At 41.6% G+C, this 22,178-nt stretch overlaps 1 protein-coding gene across 7 annotated transcripts in view; it reads left to right on the forward strand.

The window, feature by feature from the left end:
- BACH2 (BTB domain and CNC homolog 2) overlaps positions 1–22,178 on the forward strand; it is a 398,641-nt gene that overhangs the window by 289,388 nt on the left and 87,075 nt on the right. For all 7 annotated transcript variants that reach the window (XM_061427805.1, XM_061427804.1, XM_061427802.1 and 4 more), the window contains one exon: positions 12,458–12,712. In XM_061427805.1, coding sequence (XP_061283789.1) covers positions 12,470–12,712 — 243 coding nt within the window. In that variant the 5' untranslated portion in view covers positions 12,458–12,469. The remainder of the gene's footprint in view (positions 1–12,457; positions 12,713–22,178) is intronic.

A 22,178-nucleotide genomic window follows, 5' to 3' on the forward strand; every position in this document is an offset into this window, starting at 1 on the left:
GATTCTCTGTTGTGAGTTTTGACTTGGTGCTTCTCTAAGACAGAATAATTTATGTCAAGTTCTGGGAACTCCCCTCCTACCCGATGGAGAAGTTTTAGAAGTGGGGGGGGATACACGCCCTGTGTCGAACTGTGCACTGGGTACAAATCTGCAGCACCTTCTATTAAAACGTAAAATGATCCGTTGAGTCATCCTCTCTCTGGTTTGACTCAGATGCTTTATGGTGCACTTTGCATGTCATTTCTCTGTAATGATTTCCCCATGGAGAAGGGCGTCTGATAGAATCCAGGCAGACTGAAGATTGCTCTGAGTCAAATGGATCTTTTATTCTTTGAGTATTAACCCTTATCTCTCAGTTTCCCATTCTTGCTTTTTCCCTGAAGGAACCTTAATGAAGTAAATAGGTTCTACCACCCTCATTTAGCCTCCTAATCACTGTTCATAATTTCTTCTCACATTAGCAGCGTGAGGCTCTAGGGTCATATTTCTCTGGCTGGAAGGGAACACCGGGAGAGAACAATTCACACAGATGCCCTGATAGAGAAAAATGGGAGACGGGAAATGACTTCTTTCTGTCCTCTAACTTCTAATGTGCAAGAAGCAAATGCTAATAGGAAGCAGAGATTGATGTATGAGAAATGAATATAAATGGAGAACACGGATACAAAGAAGTAGGAATGGAGACAAACTGGAAGTGACAAGATAGCCACGGGTAGGAATGGATCTACCCCAGCGGAATAAATGAGGGCTTCAGCTATACCCTTAGCTGGGAGCTGGCCACAAAAGAACCAAAAGCAGACATCAAAATATAGAAAAGACGAGCAGAGGAGATGATGGCAGAGTCGCATATTTCCAGTCTCTCCATTCCTAATTCCACACTTCCTCCCTGCCCACGCTCCTCCCTTACCCCCACCCCACCATCACCCAAACCCTACTGACGATAATTGTTTATCATGTTTTAATTTGGAATATAATTGCTTTACAGTGTTGTATTAGTTTCTGTTGTACAACAGTGTGAATCAGCCATATATATACATATATCCATTCCCTCTTTAAGCCTCCCTGCAAGCCCCCACATCCCACCCCTCTAGGTTATCACAGAGCATCAAACTCAGCTCCCAATGCTATACAGCGGCTTCCACTAGCTATCTGTTTTACACATGATAGTGTATATAGTGGGTTTCCCTGGTGGCTCAGAAGGTAAATAATCTGCCTGCAGTGCAGGAGACGTGGTTTGATCCCTGGGTCGGAAAGATCCCCTGGAAAAGGGAATGGCACCCACTCCAGTATTCTTGCCTGGAGAATATGTCAGGGCTACTTTCTCAATTTGTCCCACTCTCTACTTGCCTTACCCCTTTGGGTCCATGTGTCCATTCTCTGTGTCTGTGTCTCCATTCCTGCCCTGAAAATAGGTTCATCAGTACCGCTTTTCTAGATTGCACATATATATGTTATTGTATGATATTTGTTTTTTTCCTTCTGACTTACTTGACTCTGTATGACAGAATTGTGTATCTTGAACAGTCTGGCATGGAATCCCTTTCCCCCATTAATTTCAAACCATGTGATTCCTTCATCTGCTTTTAGAAATGACAGTATATGTCCTATGTGATTGCTAAATCCAAATCATAACCTCTTCCTGGCTCCCGAACAGCCTGACATCACTGTTGTGTCACCTGACATCACTGGGTGGGGATTCTGATAGGAGGAGCTGATGGACACCCAACTTGATTCAAAAGCTACAGTTTCTGAGAATCCATCCTGCACACCACAACCCTCTTTGAGGGGAGCGGGATGAGAAGAGAGCAAGGTGTGGAACCATTGTTCAGTCCCAGTGGGCACTGCATCCCATTGATATGAACAAATTGGCCCTTGATTCATCCTGCCTTTGGGTTGGTTGACTTTTTTTAAGGAGAAAAAGTTAAGATTGTTTTGGGGGAAAGTCTTCCTTTCTTGTTCATCTTTCCCAAAAGTTTTGTGGTGATATTTCTCCATTTCAATCAGCTATGTTATTTTGAGCATCTCTAACTTCAAAAAAAAAAAAAAAGATTTTTCAAGACTGTACTTAGAAAAGCTCACATTTCAAGTTTTTCTTAAACTTTCTATACTTTCACAGAACCATTGAAATTAAAACTAGAAATACCTTGCAGGTCACCTAGTCCATTTCCTCATTTTATAGATAAGGAAGTGGAAGTGCATTGAAGTGATTGGGTTTTCACAGAGAGAAGATGAAACATGAGATCTCTGAAAAGAGGCTTGTTTGGAAATAAGCCTGTTCTCAGATGTCTCACCACCTCCTGAAGGACCTTGTCCCTGTATTCTGCCCAATTTTGAAGATTCTTATTTAAAATGTCCAGCTAGATTTGATTGCCTTTAAGGTCCCTTCAGACCTTAAATTGTAGGTTGTAAGATGTGGGAGGGATTTGAGGGCAGGAGGAGAAGGGGACGACAGAGGATGAGATGGCTGGATGGCGTCACCGACTCGATGGACATGAGTTTGAGTGAACTCCGGGAGTTGGTGATGGACAGGGAGGCCTGGCGTACCTGTGATTCATGGGGTCGCAAGGAGTTGGACACGACTGAGCGACTGAACTGAACTGAAGATGTGGGTATGTATTTTTCTTTAAAACCCAAAGTCCACCCCAGGACCTTTGTAGTTAAGTCACTGAACCTGAGGCAGGGAACTTGAGCTGTAAACTCGTTCCTAAAATCTTCCATTTAGAACGAGAGGGCTCAGTGGTGAAGAGTCTGCCTGCAATGCAAAAGATGCTGGTTAGATCCCTGGGTCAGGAAGATCCCCTGGAGTAGAAAATGGCAACCCATCCCAAAATTCCATGGACAGAGGAGCCTGGTGGGCTCCATTCCATGGAGTTTCAAAGAGTTGGATACAACTGAGTGTCTGAGGACACAATCATAGGATTTTTTACTGATAAAATACAATGTAGAAAAAGAAAAGTGCATAAGCAAATGTGTAATTCAATAACAAGCAAACAAATATCTGCCTATCACTGATGTCGAAATAAAACTTTGTGACAGCACCCCTGAGACCTTCCCAGTACCACTTTCCAATAAGTCTTTCCCTTCTGTGTCTTTTTCTTTTTTCTGTTTTTATTTTTTGGCCCTGTTACATTGCATGTGGGATCTTAGTTCCCAGACCAGGGATTGAACCAGTGCTCCCTGAATTGAGAGCGTGGAGTCTTAACCACTGGCCCACCAGGCAAGTCCTGAGTCCTCTTTGTAATTTCACCACCTATGTGTGTATCCATAGATACTGAAGTTTTGTCTGTTTTTGAACTTGATGTCCATGGAATCCAACCATGTTGTTACTTTGTGCCTTGCTTTTCTAGCTCAGTAATTAGGTCTGTGAGATTTGTCCATTTTGCATATGACTCTAATTTACTCTATATTCTTCCATTAAAACAATATATGCATATACCTCAGTGTGTCTATTCATTCTGCCACCAGCTGACATTGCGTTGTTTCCAGTCAGAAGCTGAACAGCCCTGCTCTGACCACTCTTGTCCAGAGTTCTGCTACAGACATGCAGAAGCATCACTTTGTGTAGTCTGAGAACAGAATTACTGAATGACAATCTTCATTAGATAATGCCAAAGTGTTTCCCAAAGAATCTGAACCAATGGTCAGTGTGTGAGTCCCTGTGGCTTTATATCTTCACAAACACTTTATTTATCTAATTGTCTAATTCTTTCCAGTATTGTGGATATATAGTAAATCTTTAATTCTTTATTGCCTTTAAATGATTACATACTACCTGCTGCCAACATTCTAGTATTTCTTCTAGCTCAGCCTCTGTATCATACTGTGCCTCTACAAATAGTTTACTTTTTTTTTTTTTAATGAAGCCATAGCATGAATGTACTTTAGTTTTTGTTTGTGTTTGGCCACACCACTCAGCATGCGAGATCTTAGTTCCCGGGCCAGCGATGGTACCCACACTCCCTGCAGTGAAAGTGCAGTCTTAACCTCTGGACTGCCAAGGAAGGCCTCCAGTTTACTCTTGAAAATGGAAATGCTAGTCATTGTCACTAATATTATGTTACCTGATAGTTTGAAAGTTTCGATTCTTTTTTATTTGCCTCTGTTAGCATAAGAAGTAAAACAACAACATCAACAGCTAAAATTACCCTTGAAATTGGGGCCTGTTATGATGGTTCCTAATTTTTTTCAACTGCACAGTAAAAACCATTGTCACAAACTGTATCAGTAAATTGAACTTCCTCCTGAAAGGTCAAGGAAAATGGAAGTTTATGTTGAAGTAGGAGAACCATTCAGAGCTATTAAGGATTTGATGATATAATTCTAAGTGCTTCCTCCTAATAACGGCCTTAAATTTCAGTTCCCTAGCCACTAACTAGTACACACGCAGATGGAGTGTTTGAGTAAATAAAGAACATGGAACGTTTTAGTGCTCCATGTCAGGCCCTCAATTTAGCTATCTAAAGGCATTAGAGACATTAAGTGACAGGCACTGCAGTTTTCCATTAGAAAATGCCAAAATTGAATTGCTTTCCACTTTAAGTAAGAAGTTTGAGTCCTGATGCGATTGAAAAGTGTTTCCAATCCCAAAGTAATAACTTCGTAATTTTAATGGCACAGTGCACTCTAAAACTTCTATAGACTTGATAACTTTCTTTTATATAAACTAACCCTTACAGTTCTGTAGTAAGTGACTTTTAAAGAATGCTTCATAAGAGCAGAAATTTACTCAGCAAATACTAAATAATTTAGTGTTTGATTCACAGAAGTGTTTACTTAATGCACTGTTTCTAGGAGAAGTGTGGTTGGAATTTCAAGTGAAATGGTTTGTAATTTGGTCTTTTTCATTACCTGCAAGGCGTATTCATGTCTTCTCTTATGAAACATTGTAAACATGACACATTATCTGAAAAACTCAACGGTCCACTTTTTTGTGAATTGCACCTTTTCAGGTTTCCCATTGTAGTTCTTTTTCTTTTCTTGGCTTTTCGATGTAGACTTTTACCTTCAGAACTAAGTGTTAGACGTTTTAATTTCTGAATATGACCCAATAGTGAGTGAAGAGTGAACGAGGGAGTTAACAAGTGAGTCTGTATTCATTAACACTTCATCTTTGAATGATAAGAGTTGTGGTCTGTGTAGCTTTTTGAGAGGATGAGCATACTCTGATAAAATTATACTAATTATCTCTTACTGCCAAACCATATGATAAGATGATTGGGGTATATGTGTGTGTACTTGTGCAGCTGGGGGGTTTTTTGGCCTACAAAAAGAAGAATGAGATCCAGCCAAAACCCAAATCAGAACCTTTGGAAAGCTTCCTTACAATCTGATTTCAGCTAATGTCTGCACACTTTAACACATTGTCTAATGCTTAGTGTAAAGACTGGCTGTCAGATTCCTATATGCTATTCTGGGCTGTTACTCACTACAAAGTACTTCATTCTTAGATCCCATGGGTCCTGCTACAGATTTCAGGATTTGCTGCATTAGGGGGAAAAAATGTGTTTTTACATTAGTATGGCAGGTAAAAAAAGAAAATAGACCATAATGCATTGATAGGAGAACCAGGTTTCTGGTTGGCATTGGTCAGTCCAAAACAGACAAATTAGACAGAATTCCTAGAAGAGCACCGATGGTAACTGGAGCATGGGAAAGGCTGACTGATTTCTAAAAGAAGAAGAGAAACAGCGTGTTCCATTATGCTTGAAGAGGGGCCAACAGGGAGGGGTATGATAAGCTCTGGTAGGGATGTAAAAACCAAGAGGCACAGAGTGGGCTTGGCATGGCATTGGAAGGATTATCCAGGAATAATGTAATAAAGTCAAGAAAATCCTCAGACATATTAGAGTCTAGCAACAGCTTCATGGGAATGATAGATGTTTTTTCTTTTTTGTTATAGTCACTAGTATGTTGGTTTTTTTTTTTTTTAGATTCCACATACAAGTGATATCAATACAGTATTTATTTGTCTTTCTCTGTCTGACTTATTTCACTTAGCACAATATCCTCCAATCCCATCTGTGTTACTGCAAATGGAAACTTTTCATTCTTTTTATGTCTGAATAGTATTCCATTGTGTGTCTGCATATGTATATACATACATATATATATATGTGTGTGTATATATATGTGTGTGTGTGTGTGTGTGTGTGTGTGTATATATTCTGGCCTGGAGAATTCCATGGACTGTATGGTCCATGGGGTCACAAAGAGTCAGAAATGACTGAGTGACTTTCACTTCACTTCACCCACATATATATCCTTTCTTTATCTTCTCTATTCATCTGTTGATTGACTCTTAGGTTGCTTCCATGTCTTGGCTATTGTAAGTAGTGCTGCTATGAACATTGGAGTGCATGTATCTTTTCAAATGAGCGTTTTCTCCAGGTATATGCCCAGGAGTAGGATTGCTGGATCATATGGTACTTCTCTTTTTAGTTCTTCAGGGAACTTCCATACTGTTTTCCATAGTAGCTGCACCAATTTACATTCTCACCAATAGTGTAGAAGGGTTGCCTTTTCTCCACACCCTGTGCAGCATTTATTATTTGTAGACTCTTGTGTGTGTATGCATGTGTTTGTTTTTAAAATTTATTTTTAATTGGAGAATAATTGCTTTACAATGTTGTGTTGGTTTCTGATACATCAACATGAATCAACCATAGGTACACATATTATTTGTAGATTTTTTGTTGATGGACTTTCTGACTGTTGTGAGGTGATACCTCATTGTTGTTTTGATTTGCATTTCTCTAATAATTAGTGATGTTGAACATCTTTTCCTGTGATTTTTGGCCATTAATATGTCTTCTTTGGAGAAATGTGTATTTAGATCTGCTGATTTTTTGATTGGGTTATTTGCTTGTTGTTGTTTGATATTGAGTTGTGTGAGATTTTTATATATTTTGGATATTAACCCCTTGGCAGTCACATCATTTGCATATATTTTCTCCTATTCTGTAGGTTGTCTTTTTGTTTTGTTTTTTTATGGTTTCCTTTGCTGTGCAAAAACATTCAAGTCTAATTAGATCCCATTTGTTTATTTTTGTTTTTATTTCCTTTGCTTTATGAGACAGATCCAAAAACTATTGCTATAATTTATATCAAAGAGTGTTCTGCTTGTGTATTCTTCTAGGATTTTTATGTTCTTAAATTTGTGTCCTTAATCCATTTTATTTTTATATATGATGTGACATTAATTTTATAAAGAGTGACATTTTAATATCATTCTTTCTAGTTTCCCCAGCACCAGTTACTGAATGAAGAGACTGTCTTTTCTCCATTGTATATTCTTGCCTCCTTTATCATAGATTAATTGGCCATAAATGTGTGAGTTTATTTCTGAGCTCTTTATACTGTTCCATTGATCTATGTGTCTGTTTTTGTGCCAAGATCATACTGTTTTGATTACTTTAGCTTTTACTATAGTCTGATACTAGGGAGCATGATGCCTCCAGTTGTGTCCTTTCTCAAGATTGTTGCAGTAAGTCATAGTCTTTAGTGTTTTCATAAAATTTTTTAAATTATACTTTAGATCTGTGAAAAATCCCCTTGGTATTTTATAGGAATTGCATTGAATCTGTAGATTGCCTTGGGTAGTATGGTCATTTTAACAGTATTAATTATTCCAGTCCTAGAACACAGTATATCTTTCCAGCTGTTTCTGTCATCTTCTGTTTCTTCCGTCAGTATCTTTTAAAAAATACTTAGTTTATTTATCTATTTGGCTGTACTGAATCGTTAGTTGAGGCATGCGAACTCTTAGCTGCAACATGTGAGAGGTAGCTCCCTGGTCAGGGATCTAAGCCAGGCCCCCTGCATTGGGAGCGTGGAGTTAGCCCCTGGACCACCAGAGAAATCCTCCATCAGTATCTTACAGTTTTCCCACTACAGGTCTTTCACCTCCTTGGGTAGGTTTATTCCTAGATATTTTTTTATTTTTGATGCAATAGTAAATGAGATTGTTTCCTTAATTTCTTGTTCTGATTTTTCGTTGTTAGTGTACAGAAATGCAACAGGTTTCTGTATATTAATTTTGTATCCTGTAACTTTACTGTATTAATTGATGAATTCTGGTAGTTTTCTGGTGGCATCTTTAGGGTTTTCTATGTATAGTATGTCATCTGCAGGAAGAGACCATCTTACACATGAACTAGAATCTGAGAATCCACGTGCTGCCTGTACTTCATCACTATTGATGACTGTTCCTGCCTGGTAGGTGAACCCGTGTCCAATCCCGCCATATAGCAGTCAGCCCCACTCAGACCTCAGTGGAACTCCACATTGGGTTCCCAGGTAGCATATTTGTTTAGTTTATATCCTCTTGCTCAGCCATGGCTCCTAGAACAAACCTCTGGGCTAAGATACACAGGACTAGAGGAGCTGGTGGCATCAGCTCCACATATTATGCTAAAATGTCCCTCTAGGTTTGAATTCTCCATTTCCTAACAGTAACTTCTCTTCAGGGGTCTTGTTCCCTCCATTTCGTCCAGGATACCATGGTCTAGCCTATCAGATCTTCCTCACTTGAAACCTGTGTGAGCAGAGGCTGGGTTTCTGGTTCCTTCTCTCCCAGCAGGCTTTTTTGTTTGTTTGTGTTTTATGTGTTATTTGTGTGGAAAGGATTATAAATCTATTGCAGTGCAGTACCCTATAACCGACTGTGTTAGTTGTGTACCTTGGCTAACTTTGTTGAACTTAAGAACAAATTGGACTTATGAACACGCTCTTGAAATGGAACTCTTTTGTATGTAGGGAACTCACTGTTGATGTATTTCCAAATAATATATGCATCAAGGAAGAAATCAAAATGAAAATTAGAAAGTATTTTGAACTGAATGAAAATAAAGCTCAACATTTCAAAATTTGTGAGGTGCTGCTAAAGTATCTAGAGTGAAATGTATAGCTTTCATTAGAAAAGATGAAAGATCTCAGATCAATGAATTCAACTTCCACCTTAGGAGACTGGTAAAGAAGAGCGAATTAAACCCAAAGTAAGCACAAGAAAGGATATAATAATGAGAGCAGAATTCAGTATCATAGAAAACAGAAAGTAATCAACTTAAGCAAAAGCTTGTTCTTTGAGAATATCAATAAAATTGATAAACCTTGAGCCAAAGTGATCAGGAAAAAAAAATAACACAAATTTCTAGTATCTAGAGGGTGAGAGGTGCCATTGGTACAGATTTTACTGATATTAAAGGAAAATAAGGAAGTATTATGTGTAACTTTCAGAGAAGGCAATGGCACCCCACTCCAGGACTCTTGCCTGGAAAAGCCCATGGACGGAGGAGCCTGGTAGGCTGCAGTCCATAGGGTCGCTAAGAGTTGGACATGACTGAGCGACTTCACATTCACTTTTCACTTTCATGCATTGGAGAAGGAAATGGCAACCCACTTCAGTGTTCTTGCCTGGAGAATCCCAGGGACGGGGGAGCCTGGTGGGCTGCCGTCTATGGGGTCACACAGAGTCGAACACGACTGAAGTGACTTAGCAGCAGCAGCAGCAGCATGTGTAACTTTATGCCAATAAATTTGACAATAGGTTTTAAATTGAATTTATAATTAAAACTCCAGGCCCTGAAAAGTCTATGGGAACTGATAAGCAACTTATACAAAGCTGCAGGATACAACATGAATATGCAAAAATAATTTATATATCTATATACTCACAATGAAAAATCAGAAATGTAAGTTAAAAACAAAACCATTGCTAATTGTATTAAAAATATTAATATCTAGTTGTAAATCTGACAAAAGATGTGACCTTGGTTTGTGCAAAGGGTTTTTAGATATGACACCAAAAGCATGCTCCATTAAAGAAAAAATTGCCCACTGGACTTCATCAAATGAAGACTTTCTGCTTTTTGAAAGACATTGATAAGAGAATAAAACGACAAGCTACAGACTTGGAGAAAACATTTGCAAATCACATACCTGATAGAGTTTTATTAAGAACTTTTATAAAGAATGTTCAAAACTCAGTAATAAGGAAACAACCCAGTATAAAATGGGCAAAGAATCTCTCCAGAGAAAAGGTATGAAAGTGAAAGTGTTAGTCACTTGGTCGTACCCGACTCTTTGCCACCTCATGGACTATAAGCCTACCAGGCTCCTCTGTCCATGGGATTCTCCAGACACGAGTACTGGAGTGGCTGCTATTTCCTTCTCAAGAGGATCTTACTGACTCAGGGATCAAACTCAGGTCTCCTGCACTGCAAGCAGTACCATCTGAGCCACCAGGGAAGCCCCAACACATCACTCAACGTGGGACATGAACCCACGACTCTGAGATCAAATGCTCTACTGAGACAATGGATAGATGACAAATAAGCACATGAAAGATTCTCAATATCTTCAGTCACTGGAGAAAAGCAAACTGAAATCACTGAGAGATGCCACAGTGCACCTATTATAACTACCAAACTTAGAAAGGCTGAACATACCACATGGTGGCAAGGATGGAAAAGAAGTGAACGCTCATCCATTGCCATTGAAAATGTAAAATGGCATAGCCGCTTTAGAAAACAGGGGCTGTTTCTTTATAAGTTAGACTTACATATACCAAATGATCCATCAATTCTATCTCTAGGTGTTTACATGAGAGAAATGAAAGCTTACATTCATACAGAGATTTATACACTAATCCAGAGGAGCTTTATTTATAACAACCCAAAGCTGGAAATACCCAAATATCCATCAGTAGGTGAATGGAGGAGTAGGGAGAGATTATTAAGGGATGTAAAGAGACTTGGTGGTGAAGAATATGTTGTGTATTGATTGCGATTATGGTTTCAAAACCCATGGATTTTGGTATTTGCGGGCAGTCTTGGAGTCAATTCCAGTGGATACCAAGGGACTGCTATTTTTGGAGAATACATTTTTGGACTTCCCAGGTGACACTAGTGGTAAGGAACCCACCTGCCAGTGCAGGAGACATAAGAGACCCAGGTTCCATCCCTGGGTTGGGAAGATCCCCTGGAGAAGGAAATGGCAACCCACTCCAATATTCTTGCCTGGAGAATCCCATGGACAGAGGAGCCTGGCGGGCTACAGTCCATAGGGTCGCAAAGAGTTGGACACAACTGAAGTGACTTAGTATTGTTTCACAGTTGTGAGTATCTTCCAGAATATGTCAAGATTGCATGCTCTAGACTATGCAATTTTATGATGTGTTAAAACTCTTTAAAAAATAAATAAGAAGGCCTTCTGCCTTCTCTGGCAGTCTTGTAGTTAAGACTCCATGCTTCCACTGCAGAGGACATGGGTTCAATCCCTGGTCAAGGAACTAAGATCCCGAATGCCAGGCAATACCGCCAAAAAATTGTTTAAATTTTTTTTAATGAAATAAATACGAATAAAGCCAAAAAGAAAGTAAGACTCCCTATTGAAATTCATACTAGTGTAAACATTACTGGAAAACTGTTGCATGCTAAGTCACTTCAGTCATGTCTGACTCTTATGATCCCATGGACTGTAGCCTGCCAGGCTCTGCTGTCCATGGGATTTTCCAGGCAGGAATACTGGAGTGAGTTGCCATTTCCTACTCTAGGGGATCTTCCTGACCCCAGGGATCAAACCTACATCTCTTATGTCTCCTGCATTGGCTGGTGGGTTCTTTACCACTAGCCCGACTGTTAGGTAAATTAATTAGATTTTTTTAATTTGTCAGTGGACACTTTTTAAAGCAAAGAACCCCTTTGTAAAAGTAATCTTCACTGTTGAATATATCTTTTTTTTGACTGCTAATGTGATATACTGTATTTCCTTGAAGAGAGTGCACATCCAGTCTGCTGGAGTAATGATAGCACACTTCCACTTCTTTTCAAGAGCCTTTCATGACAGTAGTAGCATTATGGTAGCTGTGCTTTGTCTGAAGTGGTGGAGGCCAATTGCAATAGATAAGTGGCTACATCCACTCCATCATACACAGTCCGTTTAGTTCCCATGTTAAATTACGCATTGTGATTAGATGTTTAACCGCTTGGCGTCTTGGCCAAATTTCAGCCCAGAAACTTAAACACGTGCTTCATCAAGGCAGCATTGCCAATACTTCTGAATGATTCATTTCCTCTTAACACAAAGCTCAGTTAATACTTGCACTGGGACTGAGCATGTGTGAAAGTTCCCTTTCAGTCCACGAACAAAATCAAAACTACCAAGTTTTAAAGTGGGTATGTGTTTTGAGTGTTTGGGGTGTTCCATTAAAAGACCTGGCTTTGTTTCCATTGAGGTTTAAAAAGACGCAGTAAGGGGAAAGGAGAAAAGTCAGCCATAGAACACAACTTTCCAGATGTTTTATGAGTTCACGGAGCTGAGTCTAAGATGCTAACAGGCAGTTCTGCGCCTTTTAGCCTGGCTCCATCAGGGTAGTGGTTCACAGGAGGTCAGCATGCTTTCTCACCGTCTCTCTGACTCGTGGAGCCGCGATGACCCAAGCTGGCTTGCTCTCTTTCAGGGTGTGAACGGCATGTCTGTGGATGAGAAGCCTGACTCCCCCATGTATGTGTATGAGTCCACAGTCCACTGCGCCAACATCCTCCTGGGCCTCAATGACCAGCGCAAAAAGGATATTCTCTGTGACGTGACCCTGATCGTGGAAAGGAAGGAGTTCCGGGCCCACCGAGCTGTGCTGGCTGCATGCAGTGAATACTTCTGGCAGGCGCTGGTCGGACAGACGAAAAATGATTTGGTGGTCAGCTTGCCCGAGGAGGTACAGTACTTTGGTTTGTTCGTGTGGTTGCTAATAGAGGCCTGTTGACTGGGAGGTGGACCTGGAAGGTGGGCGCAGTGTCACATCCCCGCTCGCGGGTTGATGATCAAGTTACCCACATGTTCGGTTTGTGGCTGAGCCGGTTTCTATTTGATGCATTTCAAGTCTCGGAAGCATGAATCTGAACCTCACCTGTGGCTCGCAGCCTCTCATAGTTTCTAGTTCACTTACTCTTCGGGTTTTGAGTCGTTTGACCAAAGTTTAGTACAATCCTAGATGTGGGATCTGAATCACTGGGACTGTTGCTATGATTTTCTCTTTCAAATGGTTGAAGGAACACTCGACTTCCCTTGAGAGTAAAAGAATGAAAGCATTCACAGCAGCTTCCTTGCCCAGGGGGCAAAGTAAAAGCAAGCCGTCGTTTTCACAGTTAATATAGTAAGATTCTAAGAAGTGTAAACTGCTTTTCTCACCATTGTTGAAAATACCCTACTCAGGTTTCTTAATTACTTTGGGGAGTCCAGTCACTTCTGTACCTTGGGGACACTAGTAGATGTACTTGCTCTGTCCAGAGATGATACTCAATTGACTAGTTTGAGCTGCCGGCACTCAAAAGATGGGCTTCATGCTGACAGACCATTAAATTGGTCACCCCTTTGACCTGCATATGCTGTTTCTCTTCTTCCATCATCCTGACTCCTCTTCATTTTTGTGGGACTAAGAGTAACACTGAGCAGCCTTAGGCTTTGTGTTCAGGCCAGAATCGTTTCCTATGCACCACCAACACTAGGGCCACTGACAGTTGCACAGGCTGTGCACTGCACAACTCACATCCATAGTCTGCACAAAGAGAGCCCCAGAGTTGTGCCGTGATCCACAGAGCAGCTCTTCACATCACTCCTAGGAGACACCAAGGACCCAGTCACTCTGAGGGAATGATGGGTAGAACTAGCTTTAAGTCCCAGAGGTCATAAATCCAGTGCCTCCAGAGGCCTAGAAATCATATAAATGAATAAAGCAGGTTGTATATAAAAAGTGGGCTTCCCTTGTGGCTCAGACAGTAAAGAATCTGCCTGCAATGTGGGAGACCTGGGTTTGATCCCTGGGTTGGGAAGATGCCCTGTTGAAGGCAACAGCTACCCACTCCAGTATTCTGGCCTGGAGAATTCCATGGACTAGGGTTACAAAGAGTCGGACACGACTGAATGACTTTCATTATATAAGAAGTAGGCAATGGTGAAGCAAGCACCTGCTCTGCAGAAGGACATTCAAGTTCAACCTAAGAAACAAACATACACACTACTATATACAAAATATAAAATAGATAAACAGCAAGGAAGCTAGGGGAGCTTATTGATACTAGTCAAAATAGACTTTAAGACAACATTATTTGCACAGGGAGCTAGATTCAATATTTTATAATAACTTATAATGGAAAAGAATCTGATAAAGAATATAGGTACATATATATTCCTATATATAAACCTGAAACACTTTGTTATACACCTGAAACAATTTAAATCAACTGTTCTTCAACTTTTAAAAGTCGCTCTATACCCCCCCCAAAAAAAACAAAATAGGGAGTCAGAGGGATCACCAGATCCAGTCCCCTGTTAAGCAATGTCTGCAAAGCAGGAGAGCGGCCAGCTGGCAGAGTGAGGGTGACGTAGCAGTTTCACATGAATATTCTTTGTTATGTGCCCATGTGAAAGGCTCCGTTACTCACACCCCTGGCAAGAGGATAACTAAAAAGGTGCCAGTACCAGATGCCAAAGAGCCAATCAGCTGAAGGCCCTGTAATCGGGGCTGGGGTCGGGAGGGACGTTTATGTGCCAAGTCAAGGCCGAGGAGAGGCGGCTGCCTGGTGACTAGTGATCCTGAGCTGGACTGTCCTCGTCTGTGTTAATGGGCAGCTACTTAATCCATCATGAGGTGATAGGATAAATATAAAAGTCTCCATTTAAACTGGTAGGACTTCATCAAATGTAAGACTCTTTTTTCGTCTCTAGAGGGGCGGGTGTCAAGAATGCCTTTTGAATTTACTTTCGCTCTAGAATTCTCTGAAAATATCTAACAAGAATCCCACTTATCCAGAACAGTTTTGGGGAGGGGGTGGAGTTTACAGTTAATTTACTATCTGTATCTGTTTGAGAACCACCTAATTTATGTTTTTCACTGCTTTTAAAAAGTTAGATTTTAAAATATATTTACAAATGAAAACCATATTTTACATAATTTAGTCTCTCTTCTATGACTGCTGACCATATCTTAAAACTCCCTGGACCCTGTCCCTTATAAGCCCTGGCCTCCCCCTATCCCAGTAAGCTCTGTAATCCTCGTCTAGTCCCTTAACCTCTCTGAGCCCCGGTTCTTACCTGTAAAAACCCCTAAAATTCTGAAGTCCTTAAATTATGTATCATAATACAATGCCAAGGCAGTAAATCCTAACCTAAAAGTTTCTTTTTAGATCAAATCCCTGATGATCACTTATTTCCTTGGCACTGGGCACTGTAGTCAGGCACACTGTAGAGATGTCACACAAAAATCTGCTGTTGGAACTTTTCGGTTGTTTGTGTTCCAGTTAAGTGAGAATCTGCTAAATGCTGATTTTCTTCTTTCTAGTCATGTGAAATGATTTCTGCCCCTGTGTCATCTGCATTTCCAAATCATTAAAACGTTCTGGTTATTTATGCGCCTGAAACCTTCAGATATAACTAAACGTTTTTTTTTTTTTCCCTTCCTATGATATGTGAATTCATGTTGTCAGTAACCCAGCTCTAAGCATCTCGCTGATGGGCATGCGAGCAAACCCCCATGGCATTTTCCTTTATGGGTCTGCAATTTTTTTCTGATACCCCCTTCCAAAGCCTGTCCCTCTGCTCAGAGCCCCTCCTGTGGCCCCAAGCACCGGGCATTGTTTTCTCTCCTTGCTGTGTGGACACTGCAAGGTCCTTGCAGTCTCAAAGATCATTGTCCTACTTAGCTCAGTGAATGACTTCATAGAATTTGAATTAAGTGGTGAATAAACATCACAAACACTACCTTGAAAAGTAGCTGCCTGGAACTCACTGGCATTTGGTTCCTATGATGTAAGAAAAAGCATTTCATTAGCTCCTTGGAAATCTTCATCATAATCCATCATGGTCAGATCACCTTCTGGCCCTTGTCCCAGCCTTGTTCTCACTCAGCTCACTTCTGTGCTCTCGGCCGGCCAGCCACTGAGCTCCTCATGGACCTGCATGGCCAAATCCAAAAGCTCCATCTTTGGCTAGGAAATCTCCAGATACAAACTGCTACCCCTCCCACTGCCCTGCTTAGTCGGCTTAGGCCAGACCCGGCTCCGGCCTGCAGCTGCTGTCCACTTGCGCAATTCTAGCCCCAAACCCTGACCCTTGACGGGCAGCACCATTACCTGCAGAGTTGAGCCCACCACAGGACCAGTGTAGTCTCTCAACTGAAAGGGGCCTCCTGGAAGTCAAAGAGTCAAGAAATTGTCTTCCTTTTTTTTTCCTCCCCTAAAATGGAATGACAGATAGCCCCTAGGATTTGTGTGACTTGAGTGTTGGCTCCTCATTGCAAAGCACATCCAGGAATGTGTGTTAGCATCCCCTAGTTAGCAAAGACTAGGGGATAAGGCGTTGTCCTTAGTGCTTTCATTCAACAACGAAACAGATCATCTGATGTATAATAGTAAGCGTATTTCGAGTTAAGAGATGAAGAGAAAGTGGTTGATGGGCCAAGCATGGCTAGGCCGTTCTTGCTATGTTGGCAAGGATGTGGAGAAAGGGAAACCTTTGTGCACTGTCGTGGGAATGTAAATTAGTAGAGCCATTGTGGAAAATAGTATGGAGGTGCCTCAAAAAGTTAAAAATAGTAGAACTACCATGCAATCCAGCAGTCCCACTTCTGAGTCTATATCCAAAGGAAATGAAATCACTATCTCAAAGAGCTATATGCACTCCCATGTTCACTGCAGCATGATTCACAGCAGCCAAAATCTGGAAGCAACCTAAGTGTCTGTCAACAGATGATGGATAAAGAAGATGAGGCCTGTATGTAAATACACACATACATACACATAAGAGAATATTATCTAGCCTTAAAAAACAAATGTTTGTGGCAACATGGATAAACATGGAGGACATTATATTAAGTGAAATAAGCCATACCGAGAAAGACAAATATTGCATATTCTCACTTATTTGTGGCATCTAAGGAAAAAAGTCAAACTCATAGTAACAGAATAAAACGGTGGTTACCAGAAGCTGAGGGGCAGGGCCAAAGGAGAGATAGTGATCAAAGGGTACAAACTTTCGGTTATAAGATGAATAAGTTCTAGAGACCTAATGTAAAGCATGGTGGCTGTAGCTAATAATAGTATATGGTATGCTTAAAATTAACCAAGAGAGTAGATCTCAAGAGTTCTCACCACACACCCAAAAATAAAAGATAGCTATGGGAGGTGACAGATTCGTTCATTTGTTTTTAGTGGTAATCATTTCACAGTGTACACATATATCAAAACATCACATTGTATACCTTAAATATATCCAGTTCTCATTTGCCATCGATAAACAAACAAACAGGATGGAGAGAGGTTATTGCCAAGGCTCTGGTACCTTTCTCTGGGCTTGTTTCCCAGGTTCTCTCTCTCCAGAGAAGGGGAAGGTTCACCCAGGGAATGGCTGTAGGGTAGATGGACGTACGTATGGCCCCTTCAGGCGGACCTTAGGTTTTCATAAGTGTCAATATATTTCAGACTTCTGCTCACTCACTGTCTCTATCTTTTGCTTTTCCTGTATCTTTCACTCTCTCTCTCCCTCCCAATGTTTTGTGACAGATCTTGTTTTGATAGTGCTAAACAATAGGGAAAACTGACCCAAAAGGGTTCTGGAAAAAATGGCATTTGTTATGAAGTCTCCACCACAGGGTGCAGGAAAGAATGTCCCTGTGTAGTGCTGCTGGGCCCAGAAGCCAGCAGGGAAATGATGGAATCGTCTTGTCTGAAAGTTTTTAGCAGTAATGAAAGCCCTTAATGTTCCTGGAATGGCTTAGGCCCAGTTTTTTAAAGAAGCAATAAGACAGGCATGATTATCTTTGGACAGTGCTTTCAGGATGTCATACTACAGAAAGTGCTCCGTGCTGGATGAGCATAGGATGCCCACAGCGTTCTGAGCCCGAGAGTGATTCTTGCGGGGGTGGGGGAGGTCTCTAGAACGTGGCCTGACCAAGAAACGCAAAGCGCTCCCCCACCCCGAAGCACAGAGCCAGCCCTTTGGCATCCCCTCATCTATCGCCTAGACAAACCTCTCAGGTAGAGTAGGCCAGTTTTAGGAACTGAGGAGCATCAACCATGAGGGGCTGGGAAAACCACAATCAGGACGTTGGCACTAACTGCACATGGGGTCTTGAGCAGGTCAGTCAACCTCCGTGAGCTTCTGTTTCCTCACTCATTCATTCATTTATTCATTCATCCTATAGATGTAAATCAAAGGCTGTACCAGGAGACAGCGTTCTAGGTGCTGGATGAACCTAGTAAACACAACAGAGCTGATATTCCAGTAAGGGAGAAGGAGAGAGAAAATAAATAAATGCAACATGGACTTTGTTAGATGCCACTGAGGAAAGTAAAACAGGGAAGGGGGTTAAGGATCATCAGGGTTCAGATATTGCCATTCTAAATAGGGTGGTCAGGAAAGGCCTGATGGAAGGATGACTTTTTTAAAACGTATTTATTTATTTTATATTTGGCCGCATTGGGTCTTAGTTGCAGTTTGTGGGAGCACATGGGATCTTAGCTGCGATGCTAACACTTCTCTCTCAGTTGTGGCGCCCTGGGCTTAGTCACTGCGAGGCATGTGGGACCTTCTCTGACCAGAAATCGAACCTGTGTCTACTGCCTTGGAAGGTGGATTCTTAACCACTGGACCACCAGGGAAGTCCCTGGGGGGTGATTTTTGTATAAACGCCTGAAAAAGGTGAGGGAGACAGCCGTGCTGACCTGTGGAGGAAGAGTGATCCAGGTGGGAGGAATGGCAAGGAAGAGGCCCTGGGGCTAGAACGGCCTGGCCTGTTTGACACACAGCAGCAACACAATGGCACCCCACTCCAGTACTCTTGCCTGGAAAACCCCATGGGCGGAGGAGCCTGGTAAGGCTGCAGTCCATGGGGTCGCTAAGAGTCGGACACGACTGAGCAACTTCACTTTTACTGTTCACTTTCATGCTTTGGAGAAGGAAATGGCAACCCACTGCAGTGTTTTTGCCTGGAGAATCTCAGGGATGGGGGAGCCTGGTGGGCTGCCGTCTCTGGGGTTGCACAGGGTCAGACATGACTGAAGCGACTTAGCAGCAGCAGCAGCAACATGAACAAAGGGTACGTGGAAGGTGGCGCAGCAGAGAAGAATCAGGGACAAGCAGGGCGCATTACCTGTCCTTGGAATGAGCTGGGAGGCCAGTGGAGGGTTTCACAGGAAAAGATAACTTTGACTGCTGGGTGAGGATGAATTGAAAGAGGACAAGGGCATAGCAAGGAAAGCATTGAAGATGCTGAGGCAGCAAACCAGGCCTGACATGAAAGCCCCGGCCAGGGCGATAGCAGTGGAGTGGTGATCAGTATTAGATTCCGGTAATATTTTTTTTTTAAGTTTGCAAACATCTGTTTGTTTGGCTGCGCAGCTTGAGGGATCTTCTGTCTCTGACCAGGGATCAAACCTCGGTCCCATGCAGTAGAAGCATGGGGTCCTAACCACTGGACCACCAGGGAAGTCCCTCTGGTAATATTTTGAAGGTAGAGCTTATGGGATTATTCTGTAGATTAAATACAAGCTGAAAGAGAAAGAGTTAAGGATAACTCCAAGGTTTGGGTAGTTGGGAGGATGAAGTTGCCATTACCTGAGATTGGTGAAAGCCTGAAGGAAATAGGTTTCAGATGGTGTGGGGGCAGGATTAGGAGTTCTGTTTTGTACATATTAGGTCTGAGAAGCTTATTAACATCTAGGTAGAGTTGTCTGCTACACAGCAAGGACATACACATGTCCTACTCTTTGAGACCTCATGGACTGTAGCCCGCCAGACTCCTCTGTCCATGGGATTCTCCAGGCAAGAATACTGGAGTGGGTTGCCATTTCCTTATTCACAGGATCTTCCCTACCCAAGGATCTAACCCGATCTCTTGCATTGCAGGCAGATTCTTTACCATCTGAGCCACCAGGGAAGCCCTTTCCACAGTTGTCTGCTACACAATAAGGTTATACATGACTGAGATTCATGGGCGAAATCTAGCCCGGAGATAGAATTTTAATACCAGAGTATTGGGGATATTGAAAGTCCCAAGACCACATACAAATGCCAAATGAGTAAGTATAGATAGGAAAAAAAAAAAAGAGAGTGGTCTTAGGATTGATTCTTGAGTCTTTCCAGAACTAAGAGGTCAGAGAGAAAAAGAGGAGGCGATAGGGTAAACCAAGAAAGAGCAGCTATTGAAATAGAAAAGCAAAAAAAAAAAAAAAGTGTAGTGTGTCAGAAGCCAGGTAATGAAAGTATTTCAAGGTGGAGAGAGTGATCAACTATGTCAGATGAAGTTGATAGTGAGCTAAGGTGAAGGCTGAAAATTGACCATCCAGTAATTTGGAAGCCGTTCATGATTTCGTTGAGCGCTTGGGAAAGCAATAGAAACAAAAACCAGTTGGGTTCTGTTCTAGAGAGAAGAAGAAAAGTATTTGAAGAAGCTCATGTAGGCTATGTTTTTTTTTAAGCCTTTGATTTAAAACAAGTAGAGAGGTGAGCCAGAAACTGGAGGGAAATAGAGTCACAAGAGGTTTTCTTTGGGCTTTTGTTTTCAGTAGGGAGAAATTCCAGCACACTTGCCCCTGAAGATAAAGATTATCAATACTCACTCATATCCAATTTTCCTCTCTTTCCTGCACACACAGGAAGACCACATTCACCGTCAGGTGTGCTGGGTAACTAGATCCAGCCAGTAAAAGGTGAGAGGAAGTCACATGTCACTTCTAGCCTGAGGCAGTTAAGAGTAAGCCTGAGCTCTTCATGTTCTTTTGTATCCATTGAACTGGTGTCAGAGAACTCCTAGATGGTGGAACCACAACCTAGATTCTTTTTTTTTTTTTTCCACAACCTAGATTCTTGAGTCACTGTTGGAGGAGAGCCATCTGACTCAAATTGGACTGTGACATGAATGAGGAATTAACTTGTATGTTAAGGCATTAAGACTTAGTGTGTGTGTGTTTGCACAGCAGAGCTCATCCTGACTCATACTTGGGTGGATGGGAAAGTTCCAAAAGAGAGAGAAAACTTGCTGATATGGGAGACACAAGACTAGTCCCTAAAAGAGTTGCTCTTGAGGACTTGAAAGGGGGTAGGATCTCCTGAGCAAGTGGGAATACTCAACTTAGCAAGGTTCATCCTTCAAAAATAATGGAGTTGAACTGGATGATCCCTGGCTACCTAGCCTACGCGACAAGTTGATGGTCTTTGAATTTTTCTAGGTTCCTACCAGAGGGAGAGGAAAAAAAATCCTGTAAGTCAGAAAGAGAGGCAAGATGTTTGGATTGAGAGGTAGGGAAAGACCAGGGAGATGGGAGGCAGATTGGTCTGGAAAGGAGAGAATCATTCGGCTTCAGAAGAGATGTGAGCCCACTTCTCTTCTCTTTGTAAATCCTCCCTGACCTTTTGGAGATGGTCTTACGAGAGTTCACAGATGACAGCTCAAGAGCTGTAGAACCCCTGGGCTATTTGATAACCTAGAACACAGACAGCTTGTAGAAAATGTACATGATCACTACTCTATAACCATTTCAGAAGTATCTTGAAAAAAATTATTTTCATTTAATGACCTCAATATCCATGTTACTCCCTGCATACGCAGGGAATAACAATACTGGGCAACAGTTTGCCTTTCAAGTCTGCTCTTCAGATTAATGAAATGTGATAAGTTAAACTTCTTGGAAGGATGGTGCTATATAGACAGTAGATGTTATTATTCCCCTAGAAGGAAAGCACAACCTTCTCTGATGAAATGACTCTTACCTCAGGGTCCTCATTAAAAGCTGTGGTGCAATTTTCCAAGTTGCATTAGTGAGACTTGGCAGCAGATGAAAAAAAAAGCGAATAAATAATAAGTCAAAATATCCCAGGTAACTACTTGCTGGCAAGTAAGAAGTTTTCAAGTCCTAGAATCATGCTGATAATTTTGAACTGCCTGAAGGCAGAACATATTTATAGTTACACAGAGGTGACTTCCAGCCCTGAAATCTGGGCCTCCATCTCCGATGGGGGTACAATAAAAGCAAAGGCAGAAAATGGGGTGCTAATACTATTGTGATTCCATCTCTGAAGGCTGCTTAGTGGCACTGCCACAGAGGGAAGGAAATCTGGGGTGAAAATAGCCACAGCAATAGCTAATTTTAAAACTGAAATAGATAAGCTATTTCCAAACCTCTTACATT

This window comes from Bos javanicus, chromosome 9 (genome assembly GCF_032452875.1).
Source record: "Bos javanicus breed banteng chromosome 9, ARS-OSU_banteng_1.0, whole genome shotgun sequence".
Lineage (NCBI taxonomy): Eukaryota > Metazoa > Chordata > Mammalia > Artiodactyla > Bovidae > Bos > Bos javanicus.